At 37.8% G+C, this 15,872-nt stretch overlaps 1 protein-coding gene across 2 annotated transcripts in view; it reads right to left on the bottom strand.

Moving 5' to 3' along the window:
* UBR2 (ubiquitin protein ligase E3 component n-recognin 2) overlaps positions 1 to 15,872 on the bottom strand; it is a 154,402-nt gene that overhangs the window by 50,052 nt on the left and 88,478 nt on the right. For both annotated transcript variants that reach the window (XM_044000706.1, XM_044000705.1), the window contains exon 19: positions 15,432 to 15,554. In XM_044000706.1, coding sequence (XP_043856641.1) covers positions 15,432 to 15,554 — 123 coding nt within the window. The remainder of the gene's footprint in view (positions 1 to 15,431; positions 15,555 to 15,872) is intronic.

Here is a 15,872-nt window from a genome sequence, read left to right as displayed (position 1 = left end):
AATACTTAAAAATAGCTAATCATGTCTTCCTCACATGTATCCTTTAGGTTTAATGTCCTGAGTTCCTTCAAACAATCCTCATATGGCATGATGCTTCAAGATCTGCCCTAGGACAGACTATGCTGCCCTAATCTGGATACTCTCCAATTTATCAATGTCTACCTCTCTATGCAGTGCTCAGAACTGAACCTTATTTTTATTTATTTATTTATTGGGGGGGGGGGCGCTATGGGGGTTAAGTGACTTGCCCAGGGTCACACAGCTAGTATGTGTCAAGTGTCTGAGGCCGGATTTGAACTCAGGTATTCCTGAATCCAAGGCCAGTGCTTTATCCACTACGCCACCTAGCTGCCCCAGAACTGAATCTTGTACTCTGGATATTGTCTAAGGGCAGAGCATATAGGGACTATCATCTCCCTAGTCCCAGATACTAAGTCTTTCTTAACATAGCTGACACCAAGTTAGCTTTTTGGTTGTCACAGTAAACTACTTCATGTTAAGCTTGCAATCCCAGGTTGTTGTTTTGGTTTTTTTTACATTTTTAAAGTTCTGAGATCCAAATTCTCTCCCTTTTTCTTGCCCCCTCCTACACTCATCGAGAAGGTAAACAATATGATACCCATTATACATGAGAAATCATGCAAAACATTTCCATATTAGCTATGTTGCCCAAAAAAGAAAAAGGCAAGAAAAATAAAGTACTCGGAGTTCTCAGTTCTCTTTCTGGAAGTAGATAGTATTTTTAAAAATCATGAATCCCTTTGGAATTATTATGGGTTTTTTTGTTTGTTTTGTTGTTTTTTTGGCAGGGCAATGGGGGTTAAGTGACTTGCCCAGGGTCACACAGCTCGTAAGTGTCAAGTGTCCGAGGCCGGATTTGAACTCAGGTACTCCTGAATCCAGGGCCAGTGCTTTATCCACTGCACCACCTAGCTGCCCCTGGAATTATTATGGATCATTATATTGATCAGATTAGCTAAGTCTTTCACAGTTGGTCATTGTTACAATCCTGCTGGTATGTGCAATGTTCTCTTGTTTCTGCTCACTTTTACTCTGCATCAGTTTGTTTGAATAAGTCTTCCCAGGTTTTCCTGAACCCAGTCCCCTAATTATTTCTTTGTTTTTTGTGTTTGTTTGTTTGTTTGTTTTTTACAAGGCAATTGGGGTTAAGTGACTTGCCAAGGGTCACACAGCTAGTAAGTGTTAAGTGTCTGAGGCTGGATTTGAACTCAGGTCCTTCTGAATCCAGGGCCAGTGCTCTATCCACTGTGCCACCTAACTGCCCCCCCCCATTATTTCTTATAACACAATACTATTCCATCACAATCATATACCACAACTTGTTTAGCCATTCTCCAGCTGATGGGCACCAATTCCAATTCTTTGACACCACAAAAAGATCTGCTATCAATATTTTTGTAGACATAGGTCCTTCCCTCCCTTTCCCCCACTCCCTGCTTTTTTCATCTCTTTGTGACACAGATCTAGTAGTGATATTGCTGGGTCACAGGATATGTACAGTTTTATAGCCCTTTGGGTGCAGTTCCAAATTGTTCTCCAAAATGGTTGGACAATTTACAACTCCATGAACAATGCAAACAATGCATTAGTGTACCTCACCTATTATTCCACATCTTCTCCAACAACTGTAATTTTCCTTTTCTGTCATGTTAGTCAATTTGATAGGTACGAGGTTATACCTCAGAGTTGTTTTAATTTGCATTTTTCTCATTATTCATAACTTTGAACATTTTTTCATATGACTATTGATAGCTATGATTTCTTTTCTGAAAACTGCCTCTTCATATCCTTTGACCACTTATCAATTGGGGAATGGCTCTGTAACGATTGGAATAACGCCACCTGCTGGATACTTACTGTAGAGGAGTTCTGCCCATGAAGGGAAGGTCTTTGAGGGCAAGACCAGGACTCAGGAAGTGACGCGGGCTAGTGGGAGGAGGAAGGAAGAGACTGGCGCTCAGTCTGGCTCTCTCTTTCCTCTGGACGCTGGCAGAGGAGGGAGCTAGAAATGTGCTCTCCTTTTAATAGATAGAAATCTAGGCCTTTCTCTCTCTCTTTACCAAATTCTTATTCTCCTTAATAAATGCTTAAAAGTCTAACTTGCTAAAGCTTATAATTTATTGGCGACCACTCATTAGATATTTTAGACAGACTAGCTAGAATTTTAGCCCTTAACAGATGGCTGACCACGAAGAGGAAAGCTAACCCTCAGTCTTCTTCTGATCTGCTGGTTGGGTAAGAAATTTCCCCTCCCTCTCCCTTTAACTGCTAAGTACTGGTGTACTGGCTGTGTTTTTCCTTTGAATTTTTTCGAATGGACCTTTTAAACTCCCTAATTATCCTATTTTTGATTTTAGTCTGTTTAACCAGACAAATGGGAGATAAGATCATGTTAATGCTTTGTTTTTGTGGATTTTCTATTTTTCTTTTTCTTTTTGTTAAAAGAGCCAGCAACTTACTCACACAAGGAAATATCTCTCCCTCTCCCAACCATGCTTTTTCAGAGAAACCTGAAGAGATTCCTGCAGCTTTTCCCAATTCTAACACTAATTGTTGCTCTAATTTTGCATGCCTGGAGGCAATGACCCACCCTCTAGAAGCTTTTAATTCCCTAGCACCTGGAGGCAAAGTGGGGGAAGAGGAATCCAGGCCTGAGTTCAAAATCAAGTCTGATTCAAATTGTGCTGGTCCCTCCCCTCCTCTCCAGACCCCACCCTCTACTCCTCCTATGGCCAAGCCCATAGCTTCCCCTGCCTGGGAAGTCCAGAGATCTGATGCGCATGCTCAACTTTTTCTACCTGCATTTGCAGCTTCAGGCTCAGCCCTTTCCCAGCCTGGCTGTGCTTCTGAGACAACCTTAGAAAGCCCTTTAAATTCCAGATATGCTTGTTTTGTTCATAATTTTGCTAACCTGCTTTTGTCTTTAATTAGTAATCTTATAAAGCATTTGTATGGTGAAAAGGCTGACAGACAATATAGAGGGGTTAAAGAAGAAAAACTTAAGCCGAATAAGAATGACAATCAACATAGTTCAAGACTCTGCCTCTTTTGCCATGGAAGGGTATATATTTTACAGAAATGTAGAAGTAAGCAGCAAGGTATTGATATGAGTATTGGGGATTTTAGATATCGGAATCAAAGGTGTTCTGAATTCACTCAGAGTATTAATATCAGTTCAGAGGTTACATAGGATTTCTATGCTATCACATATACATTTTGAAATTAATGGTATGGGTTTATTTTCATAGAGATTTTCATGCTTTTGAGATTGTGTTTTATATTTAGTTTTTAAAACAAGGAGAATATTTGTAAAAGCTTTTTATAGTCATGCGATCAAGTTTATATTTTGTAATACTCGTTAATATTAAGTTCATATTCATTTAGATTTCCTTAGTTTGAATTTCACTGTATTTTATTGTTCCATGTGTATTTTCTTCTATTCATTCATCTATCTAATTTTGAAACATGGTTTTGATTTCATAATACAATGTTAATTCTAGGAGTATTGTGCTCCCATATTCTGAGTTGTTTGTTTTTGTTATTTTTTTTTCCTCAACTGATTATTTGATCAAACTCTTTAAAGCATTTCCCTGGCAAATTGGTTGCCATGGCAAGTGTAAATTGATTCTAGAAGTATTATTTTTGATAAGCATATTCCCAAAAAAAAAAAAAAAGAGGGGAACATTTGTAAAAGTTTTCTTTTTTCAAAAAAAAAAAGTTCTTTGAGATTCTGTTGTGCTTTAACTTGTATTTAAGTATGTTCTGATTTTTCACAAAAGTAATTGTATACTAAGTAAAAAAAAAAGGGGTATTATTTGAAATTGTTGCATAATTATATATTGTGTTCTGAGTCAAGATGTATTCACATTTTTTGCAATCATTTATTATCCTCAATTTTTAAATCCATATGAGACTTGGATTATGGGAACTTATCATTTAAGACATTAATTGCCTTTATTCTGAGTTATCAGATGCCAGTTGGCCAAGATGCCATCCAATCACAAGAGGAATACATGCAAGAGCAGACACTGAACTGTCACATGAGGGGAGACATGCATGAAGTCAAGGTATGGCCGAGGGAACGGCTTTTGACAAATGTTGAGGTTGGATTCTCTTGGTTTAATATTTTATTTTATTTTCCCCCACAATATTGTACAGATGGCTGGAAGTATTCATCCCACCCATCTCACTTCTACACCTGGCTTCCATGCTCCCTCCTATATGCCTGATGCCATGGACATCTCAGTCCCATGCATCTGATTAAGTCTGACTCAGTTTCTTCCAATATGTTCGGTGGCATGGACATATATTCCATCCACCTATTTTAAGCCTGGCATACTGTATGGGCAGTACATATTGCTCAAGTGTGGGAATGCTCATATCCCATCATTTCTCTGTTCTTTTATGGTAACCCCCATAATTATCTCAGGTGTCATGATAAATACAGTGTTGAATTTGGCCTTGACACCTGTTACCAATTATATTAGATTTTTTAATTTCTCATAATGGCATGAGGATAATTAGGCAGATGATGCAAAAAGTGATGAAACAAAGATAAAAAAATTATTTTTAAAAATTAATATCGCAGCAATTGTCTTCTCAATTACTCTCCATAAGGGGGGACTATAATAATAATGTAATTTTAAAGAATGGTTCAATTTTTGTTTTATTGTATGTTTCACGTGTTAACAACTAAGATTCTGTATTCCCTTAGACATGTTTTTGAGAACTTTCATTGTTTGATTTGATTATTGACAAAGCTATTTTAAAGTTGTATTAAGCTCAATTTTGTAGGAAATTTCCTGGCTGATTACCAGTATCCACACATCAACCCCTGAAAAGACTTCCATTCCACGACTACACCTAGAGGACATCTGAGAAAAGACTTTCAGAGACTTTAAATGAACAGTTTTGATTTGTTGTTTTTGTTGTTTTTTTTCTCTTTCTGTTATAATATACACCATCTGTAACATGTATTCTCTGCAGAGGCCCTCCCTTTGCAAGACTAATGTCAAAGCGTCGGTTCATGAGGACAAAAAAAACGCCCCTCTGGACAAAACTTTCCTCTCTTCTTTTTCTATATTGTTGTTCACATATTATTAGTTAGCAATAGTTATCATATTGTTTTTACTGTTCCGTCAAGGAAACATTTTGTTTCTTGAGGAACAACAGGGGGGACTGTAACGATTGGAATAACGCCACCTGCTGGATACTTACTGTAGAGGAGTTCTGCCCATGAAGGGAAGGTCTTTGAGGGCAAGACCAGGACTCAGGAAGTGACGCGGGCTAGTGGGAGGAGGAAGGAAGAGACTGGCGCTCAGTCTGGCTCTCTCTTTCCTCTGGACGCTGGCAGAGGAGGGAGCTAGAAATGTGCTCTCCTTTTAATAGATAGAAATCTAGGCCTTTCTCTCTCTCTTTACCAAATTCTTATTCTCCTTAATAAATGCTTAAAAGTCTAACTTGCTAAAGCTTATAATTTATTGGCGACCACTCATTAGATATTTTAGACAGACTAGCTAGAATTTTAGCCCTTAACAGCTCTTTTTATAAATTTGGTTCAGTTCTCAACATATTTGAGAAATGAGGCCTTTATAAGAGAAACTTGTTATAAAGGGTCCCCCTTCCTTCTCAGTTTCCAGCTTTCCTCCTAATTTTGGCTGCATTGGCTTTGTGTGAAAACTTTTTAATTTCATATAATCAAAATTATCCATTTTACTTCCCATGATCTTCTCTAGCTTGTTTGGTCATAAAAGCTCCCCTTATTCATAGATCTAGCAGTTAATTTTTTCCATGCTCCCCTAATCGGCTTTTCCTTTTACTGTTTATATCTAAATCATGTATCCATTTTGACCTTATCTTGGCCCTCAAAAGTCTGCTTCACTTTTTTTTTTTTTTTAGTGAGGCAATTGGGGTTAAGTGACTTGCCCAGGGTCGCACAGCTAGTAAGTGTTAAGTGTCTGAGGCCGTATTTGAACTCAGGTACTCCTGACTCCAGGGTTGGTGCTCTATCCACTGTGCCACCTAGCTGCCCCCTGTCTGCTTCACTTCTGACCAATGCCTGCTTTAATTTGTGCTCCCTCTAATCACTCTCCCCCTGCTCCTTTTCTCTTAGTCTCTTTCCCTCCTACTTCCCTTTTGGGCAAGATGGATTTAGATACCCAACTATGTGTATCCAATTCAGATAAGAGTGAGGTTTGAACACTGCCTCCACCCATTTTCCCCTCCACTGTAAAAACTCTTCCTTGAATCCCTCTTATGTGAGAGAATTTTCCCAATTCTTCCTTTCCTTTCCCCCTTTTGCCAGTGCATCCCTCTCTTTCTCAGCATACATTCTCTTGAGATCCTCCCAACATAACTGACACATCAGAGTCCTTTATCTATACAGACTCCTTCTAACTGTCCTAATAATAATATCATCTTTAGGGGTTACATATATCATCTATCCACATAGGAATGTAAATAGATTAATCTTATTATGTCCCTTGTGATTTCTCTTTCATGTTTACATTTCTATGCTTTCCTTGAATCTGGTGTTTGAATGTCAAATGTCAGGTCTAGTGATAACACTAGAATACTCAACTCACCAGGAATATTCAAGTCCTCTATTTCACTAAATATCCATTTTCCCCTTTGAGGGATTATGATCAGTTTTTCTGGGTAGGTTATTTTTGGTTGTAATCCTAACTTCTTTGCCTCCTGGAATATCATATTCCAAGACCTCTGCTCCTTTATCAAGGTAGCTACTAAATCTTGTGTGATCTTGATTGTCACTGTGGTATTTAGATAGTTTCTTCCTGGTTGCTTGCAGTATTTTCTCCTTGACCTGGGAGCTTTGGAATTTGGCTATAATATTCCTGGGAGTTTTCATTTTGGGATCTCTTTCAAGAGGTGATTGGTGGGTTCTTTCAATTTCTGTTTTGCCATATGGTTCTAAGATACAGGAATAAGTTTTCCTTGATAATTTCTTTTTTGTTTGTTTTTGTTTGTTTTTTTGTGGGGCAATGAGGGTTAAGTGACTTGCCCAGGGTCACACAGCTAGTGTCAAGTGTCTGAGGTTGGATTTGAACTCAGGTCTTCCTGAATCCAGGGCCAGTGCTTTATCCACTGCGCCACCTAGCTGCCCTATAATTTCTTGAAACATGATGTCTAGACTTTTTCTTGATCATGGTTTTGCTTTCAGGTAGTCCAATAATTCTTAGATTATTTCTCCTAAATCTATTTCTAAGTCAGTTGTTTTCCTGATGATATATTTCATATTTTCTTCTATCTTTTTTCATTATTTTTATTTTCTTTATTTTTTCTTGATGACTCACAGAATCATTAGCTTCCACTTGACCAATTCTAATTTTTAAGGAATTATTTTCTTCAATCAGACTTTGTACTTCTTTTACCATTTGATTAATTCTATTAATTCTAATTAATTCATTTTTAAGGTATTGTTTTCTTCACTATTTTTTTGTGTGCCTCTATTACCAGGCTGTCAATTCTCTTTTTATAATTTTCTTGCATTGCTTTCACTTCTCCCGAATTTTTCCTCTATCATTTTAAATTAATTTTTAAAATCAAATTTTATTGCTCTTTTAAAAACATCTCTTTCTGTTGGCTAAGAATTGGAAATCAGGGGCAGCTAGGTGGCACAGTGGATAGAGCACCGGCCCTGGAGTCAGGAGTACCTGAGTTCAAATCCAGCCTCAGACACTTAACACACACTTACTAGCTGTGTGACCCTGGGCAAGTCACTTAACCCCAACTGCCTCACTAAAAAATTAAAAAAAATAAAAAAATAAAAAAGAATTGGAAATCAAAAGGATGCCCATCAATTGGGGAATGGCTAAGCAAGATGTGGTATATGACTGTAATGGGATATTATTGTGCTCTAAGAAATAACATGTAGAATGATTTCAGAACAACCTAGAAAGACTTACATGAACTGATATAGAGTGAAGTGAAGAGAACCAGGAGAATATTGTACATAGTAACAGCAATATTGTTCGATGAAGAACTGTGAATGATTGAGCTATTCTCAGCAATATAATGATCTAAGACAATTTCAAAAGACTAATGATGAAGCATACTATCTGCCTCCACAGAAAACTGATATTGATTAAACACATACTAGAGTATGCTATTTTTCACTTACTTTCATTTTTTTCTTTTAGTCAAATCTTTTTATACAAAATGACAAATATGGAAATGTTTTACATAATTATACATGTATAATCTATATCTGATTGTTTACTACCTCGGAAAGGAGGAAGGAAAAGAATTTGAAACTCAAAAATTTAAATTAAAATGTTAATTAAAAAAAAGAAAGGAAAAAAATCTCTTTAGCTTTTCTCATAAACTCTTCTGGGCTTATGACCAAGCTGCATTTAGTTTGAGGCTTGGTTTGTTGATGTTTTTGCATTATCTTCTGAGTTTGTGTCTTGAGTTTCCCTGTCACCATAGTAGGTTTTTATGGTGAAGTTCTTTTTTTGTTGTTCATCTTTCCATCTTTTAATTTTTTTTTAAACTTTGATCATCAAGTTAAAGTTGGGCCCTGTTCACCTGGAGTGGAGGAGGGTAAACAACACTGTCTCAAGTTTCAGAAATTTTTTGCCCTACTATTTTTACAGCTAGTTTTGGGAGAGTGTGTAAGTTCTCAATGCTTCCAAAGTGGTGTGATCACTGCTCTCCTAGTCTACACTCTGGTCCTTACCCAGATAGGGGCCCTATTCCCTTGAAGCCAGAAGTTCTAGTATGCCTCTCTCTGCCCTGGAACTGCAACCAGGGTCCTTGCTCCCTTGCAATAACAAGTGCTCCTCCTCTTTGCTCTGCACCTGTAACCCCAAATTGGGTAATGGGCAATGGAGTTGCTAAACAGGACCCAGTTTTTTGCCCAGTACTCTTATAGGAGTCCCTTGTAATCTTTTTCTGAGCAGTTATTCAATCCCTTTAGTGTCTCTGGGTGATGATAGCTTCTGAAATTGTTGCTACTACTTCCAAGGTCCACAGCTGATGTTGCCAAGCTGTGCTGCAGGCTAGCTCCTACTCCACTATCACGGACCTTCTCCTGACCATTTAAGTTGTCCCTGACTAGAAAAAAATCTTACTCTGACCTTCTGTTGTTTATGCCATTCCAGGATTTAATTTTATGCATTATCTTAAAGTTGGTTTGAGAGGAATATTAGAAGAGTTCAAACAGAATGTTCTCTCTACTTTGCCACCTTGACTCTGCCTCTAAGCCCAGGTCTTTTTCAGACAAATTGCTGCCTAGTCTTGTCACCTCGTCTGATTTGTAAAATTCTTTTTTTAGAAAATAAATGTGAAAGTTTTTAGCTAATCTTTTAAAATTTCATCTGATTTGATTCAGTCCAATGTTCTAAGTATAGAGATATTTTTAAAGATCCTACCTTTGTCAATCTTATATGACACATCAGTGAATTTGAGAAGTATACTGTTAGTAACAGTGAAAAGTAGTGAAAAGAGTGTTGTTTTTAGAAGGTTTGAGTTAAAATTCTGCTTCTCTCAATATAGTTAACACTAACTAGAATATATGTGACCTGTTTCAGTTTCTTCATTTGTAAAATGGGACTAATTATGTTGGGTTAAGTCCCACCTTAAAGGATTATTATGAGTATCAAATGAGATAATATATGTAAAGTGTTGTGCAAACCTTCCAGCACTATAGAAGTATAACTTACTTATGGAGTTATCCAAACCACCAATAAAAATGTCAAATAGTGCTACACCAAGCACAGATTTCTTAGGGACTCTACAAAAGACTTTTTTTCCAAGCTAATATTGAACCAATAACTACTCTTAAAGTTCTTCCATGCAACAAGGATCAAATCCATTTACAGCTGTTGTCTAACCCAGACCTCTCTACTTTTTCCACAAGAATGGTATGAGAAATTTTGTTAAATTCTTTGGTAAAATCTAAGTAAATTATATCTGACATGTCTCTGGTCTAGTCTTGCAGCCCTGTCAAAAAGTGAAATGAGGTTAGTTTGGCATAACTAGTCTTTAATAAAGCTACCCTAATTCTTTATGATTATCACTTCTTTTCTGGATGTTCACATCCAGCAGGGAGTTGGCAACATAAAATCGGATATCTTTACCACCCGCCTTTTCATCCTACTTCCTGGGTTTCTTCAAGTAAGTATATTGTCTGAATATTTGCTACTATCCCCTTCGCTGACCTATCTATGTATTTCTTTCTTTCTTTTTTTTATGTATTTCTTTAAGGTATACCCTTCCAGAGACATAATTCAAGCATGTGGTCCATACCAACAAATTTCCAGTGGTACCTATATGAGGATGAATTTGCCCCCTTGCATTAGGAGTGCCATCTTGTTATTTATCCCTTATGCATTTGGGTCTAGATTATCTGAAACCACAGCTTTTATTGAGAGAGCCTTTCTTGTATTTTGTCTCCTGTCAATTTCTAGGCTTTTTTCTATGCTATTCTTCCTACATTGTGGTTATTCTCTATAGCATCTAGTTTAGGAGATGCAATTGGCAGTTTTCTCCCTCCCTCATGGATTTTGGTTTAAAGCTTTTTTATTTTTAAAAGCTTTCTAAGACTCCAGGCAAAAACATTTTTACTAGCCCTTTTAGACACATTCCATCTATGGCTAGGAGACTGGCATTCCTATGTTTAACTGTGTTGTAGTTCAGAAATCCAAATTCTATTCTCAGGTACCAACTTCTTAGCAATTTTTAATCTTTCTCTTCTGGAGTCTCTGGATTTGACTGGCAGAAGTGATGAAAATATGACTTGTTATGTAAGTGGTGCAGTGGACAAAGAGCTGCAACTGGAGTCAGGAAGACATGAGCTCAAAATTGGTCTCAGACACTTATTAGCTGTGTGATCTAGGGCAAGTCACTTAGTACCTCTCAATCTCAGTTTTCTCATCTGTAAAATGGGATAATAATAGCACCTATCTCTTAATGTTGTTGTGAGAATAAAATGATATATTTGTTAAGCACTTTGAAAAGTGCCATAAAATGTATCACTTGTGATCATGAAGATAACCAAAAGTGGGTACCATTCATCAAGTTTCACAAATCTTTCAAGGTTCTCACACATAGCCTGGATGCTAGAATTAAACCTTACTTTTCTACTGTTAATATCATGTCAATAAATAGCTGCTTTGGTACTCCTTGGTAAAAGATCCCAACATACCTATTAATATTTTCTCTTCACCCTTACTGGATGGCCAGTCCCTTGATGCTACCTGAGGCTCCCTATCAGCATTCTTTGAAATACTCTGAAAGTGTTTTCTTCTGTAGAGACTCCAGCTTCCACCCCCATGGGAAGAGTCTCAAGTATTCAATTATCCTCTTCCCTCACTCCTTCAACTTTCTGACACAGATAAGGATTCCTCTCTGCCTCTTCAGATTCTTCTTTTTGTTTCTTTGTGGAGTACTCTGTTCTTCCTGATAGCCTAGAGAGTATGGAATTATTCTTCTAATGCTTAGCTTCTTTATAGGAGGGAAACTAGCATGTACTTCAAGCATAGATAACGACTCCTTGATTGCAACAGAAGGAAATATCACACATGCTATTTAGGTCATTACAAAATTCACCCCACTCTCTCTACATTTTGGAAGCAAAAATCTCAGTCCTTTATTGTTCTTGCTAGAAGATCATGTGGCTAGCTTGGCAAATACTTATTGGAGTCCAAGTCAGGAGCTATCAATCTCCTTACTTCATTAGCTCAAAAGATATGCCCAACTTCTTTTGTGTCTTTCCCCCTTCCTTCTGCTCTTCCTCAATTCTCTCTCCTGATTCTGCTCCTTCTCCTTTAGCCTAAGTCATCTCAAACTTCCATTCCCTAAAATTTAGTTCTAGGTCTTTTTCACAATTAAAAACCCCTTCAAATCCAACTTTGCAATTCCTTCTCCACATTCTTCAGTTAATGTCCTCCTTCAACCAACTTCAACCAACCCAGATGTTTCAAGAGTTGCATGATGTAAACAAAGGCAAAGGTACAAAGCAATACATAAGCCTACTCCTAGCCTTAATAAATAAAAAAACCCTTAAGGTCTTCTCGGTTAAATCTACAGAATAACTTTTTTTGTTTGGCAAGTTTTATTGATGCTTTCTGTTTTTAAACCACAGTCAATCCCCACAAACGAAACAAAATAAAACAAAACATTTTTAAGAATGTAGCCTGAGAAACCACCTGGCACCTATCAGATTGGCTAATATGACAAAAAAGGAAAATAATAAATGTTGGAGAAGCTGTGGAAAAATTGGAACATTAATGCATTGTTGGTGGAGCTATGAACTGATCCAACCATTCTGGAGAGCAATTTGGAATTATGCCCAGAGGGCTACAAAGCTGTGCATACCCTTTGACCCAGCAATACCACTTTTGGGTCTTTTTCCCAAAGAGATCATAAAAAAGGGAAAAGGTCCCACATGTACAAAAATATCTATAGCTGCTCTTTTTGTGGTGGCAAGGAATTGGAAATTGAGGGGATGCCCATCAACTGGGGAATGGCTGAACAAGTTGTGGTATAAGAATGTAATGGAATTCTATTGTGCTGTAAGAAATGATGAGCAGAAGGAGTTCAGAGAAACCTGGAAGGACTTGCATAAACTGATGATGAGTGAGATGAGCAGAACCAGAAGAACATTATACGCAGTATCATCAATATTGTGTATTGATCAACTGTGGTAGACTAGATTCTTTTCACCAATCCAATGGTACAAGAGAGTTCCAAAGGACTCATGATGGAAAGGGCTCTCCAAATCCAGGAAAAAAAAAAAAAGGAACTGTGGAATATGGATGCTGATTGGGTCATACTATTTCTTTTTTTTTGGTGCTGTTGTTTTTCTTTTTTGAGGTTTTTCCTTTTTGCTTTGATTCTTCTCTTGTAGCATGACTAACGCAGAAATACGTTTAATGTTATTATATATATATATATATATATATATATAAAACCTATATCAGTTTGCCTGCTGTCTGGGGGAGTGGGGGATGGAGGGAGAAAAGTTTGAAATTGGAAATCTTGTATAAGTAAGTGTTGAAAACTATCTCTACATATAACTGGAAAATAACAAAATAATTTTATTAAAAAAAAAAAGAATGTAGCCTGAAAGAGACTACTTGTTTATGCTTATATTTAGAATGAACAAAAAAGAAAACTTGTAAGAGTTATGCCACAGGAGTCGAGCCCAATCCCACAGTCACCCTGACACAGATCCAGTCCCAGGAAGGCCTCATCAGAGAAGGAGACCCCCAGAGCCTCAGAATCAGCTGAAGCGCCAGTGTCGTCTGGAACTAAGCTCAGAGTCTGGTGAGTGGGCTGAGCCCTGGGCAGGGGGGAGACTACAGGGGTCTATGCTGGTGCTAAGGCAGAACTTGGATTTTACACCCCTGCTGAGAACCAGGTGGGGGAGGGGCATAGGCTCGTCGGAGCTAACAACCACAACACACAAAACTGGTTGATTAGCAAGTTGGTCTGGGGTCATCTAAGGACCAGGGAATAGGCCGGGCAAGTAAGAGTTATGTCTAAAGAAATGACACTTTAATTCAAAATATAGACAGTTCTTGCTTTATGTAAATGGATTATTCTACAGACCTTTACTTTTTAACGTAATATGAATTTGCCCATGGACAAGGGGAAGGTGGGGAGGGAAGGAGGCAGGGAGGGGGCCACACACCTGTGGAGGGAGGGGCACATATGAGCCAGGGACAGAGAAGCGAGAATAGGAAGAAGAACAAATGGACTTGGGACCTGCCATGTTGGGGCCTCGCTGGAACCAAGAGGGAGAACACATGGTGGGGGGGGTGGGGGGGGAGAGAGGTGTACAGACACAGACAAGAGAGGATGGATGACATGTGGGGGCCAGGGACAGGTATACAGTATGTGAGCATGGACAGATAGAAGACATATCCAGGGACCAGACACATAGGTGGGCAGAGCAGGGCAAAGATCTCTCTCAGCATACTGTGGGTCTCAAGCCATGCCCTAATCTGCCAGTGGTAGCAGCAGTGGTGGTGGTCTCTCAGAGAATCAATTCTTCTACTTTCACTTGGAGGGGATTTTGGGGGTTTTTTTTGGTGGGAGTTGTGGGGGTGGGAGGCCATGGAGTGCTGAGCCAATGGGCAGGAGTGGAGAGGGAGAAAGAGAAAGAACACAGTACTGTACAGTAAAGTTAACATACATTTTTTTTGGCATGTGGATTTCTTTCAAAATTTTTTATGTAAAGTCAAATTTGTGAGAACTGTTTGTATATGCAATCATTTCAGATTAGCAGTTTAAGGGCAAGATCCTTTCACAATCCACCAGTCTTTCTTCGCTAGCCAGAAGGTTATGTGTAGAGGAACCACTTAAGGGTCAAGGACCACGGCCCTAATGAATAGGTCGCACTGGTTCAGTAAATAAAAGACAAATTACAAAATATCAACTCAACTTTTCAAAGCAAAATAGGAAAGGCAAACTCTTCAAAAAGAAAGAGTCTAAGTACAAATATACTGAATTAATTTTGCCATGTACAAAAGAGAAGTCATGATAACTGCCTCTACCTAATATAAGTTAGTATTGAGGGAATATAACAAACTTGAAATAAATTTAGCTTTGAGGAAGAAAAGTGCTATAGTATTAATGAAATTAAATTATATATTATATTGCTTTAATATGCTGTAAACTACCTCTGAGATTTGGCAGAATTTCCCTAAAATGTTAGGACTACAGTACTGATTAAAAACTCAATTACAGATTCCTTTAAGAATAAAAACTCTTGGGGGCGGCTAGGTGGCACAGTGGATAAAGCACCGGCCCTGGATTCAGGAGGACCTGAGTTCAAATCTGGCCTGATACTTACTAGCTGTGTGACCCTGGGCAAGTCACTTAACCCCCATTGCCCCGCAAAAAAAAAAAAAAAAGAATAAAAACTCTTTTCCTTCTCATAAATTTCTTGTAATGACTCAAATACTTTGCATAATAAAAAGTTTTCTATAAATACCTGTTAAATATTACAATTTTGCCCAATATAATGTTAGGGTTTTTGGAGGGGAAAGGCAAGAGAATCTGCAATTCAACATATGAATCTGTTCAATAAAATCATTAAAATGTACTATATGATATTTAACCATGTAAAAATCAGATTTCATACTCTGATAACATAGGGCAAGATTATGGGATTTAAAATTCCATTTCCTATCTTTACTGACCTTGCTAAAGGTTGCTAAAGATGTGTTAGTGGGACAGCTAGGTAGTGCAGTAGATAGAGCACCAGCCCTGGATTCAGGAGGACCTGAGTTCAAATTTGGCCTTAGACACTTGACACTTACTAGCTGTGTGACCCTGGGCAAGTCACTTAACCCCAATTGCCTCACCAAAAAAAAAAAAAAAGAAGAAAAGAAAAGATGTGTTAGTGATGTGATAGATATTTGGAAAACTATGCATCTTACCTTATTGGTATTCTCAGAGCTGAATCTTTTTCCGTAATCAGGAGTACTGAAAATTTGATAAAGTTCAAACCGACTGAGCATTATCATAAGGAAATGGTTTGGATCCATCATAGATACACCTGTCTGTTTAAAACAAAGGTTGGAACAAAAGAGAAAAGGTTTAAAATTAATGACAAGTGTTGTTGATTTTCAGAGTCCCTGACTCTTCCAAGTTCCCTGGACATTTTCTGAAAATTGTGTAGTCCTGACCCTTTCTAAGCAATTTCTTACCAGCTGATATTCATAGTGGTAGCTAACAAGTTTGAATACACTTACTTATAAGGACAATTTAAAAATAATTTTTAAAAAAATGCACGGCAATTTCACATCAACAAGCCACTAAAAGCAGCAGCTTCACAAAGGCAGAATACTAAATTAGGAATTTTTCAATTTTTTTCTTAT

Source organism: Dromiciops gliroides, chromosome 4, assembly GCF_019393635.1.
Source record: "Dromiciops gliroides isolate mDroGli1 chromosome 4, mDroGli1.pri, whole genome shotgun sequence".
NCBI classification, from domain to species: Eukaryota; Metazoa; Chordata; class Mammalia; order Microbiotheria; family Microbiotheriidae; genus Dromiciops; species Dromiciops gliroides.
The sequence above is the reverse complement of the archived record's forward strand: the minus strand, read 5'-3'. Positions and strand labels throughout refer to the sequence as shown.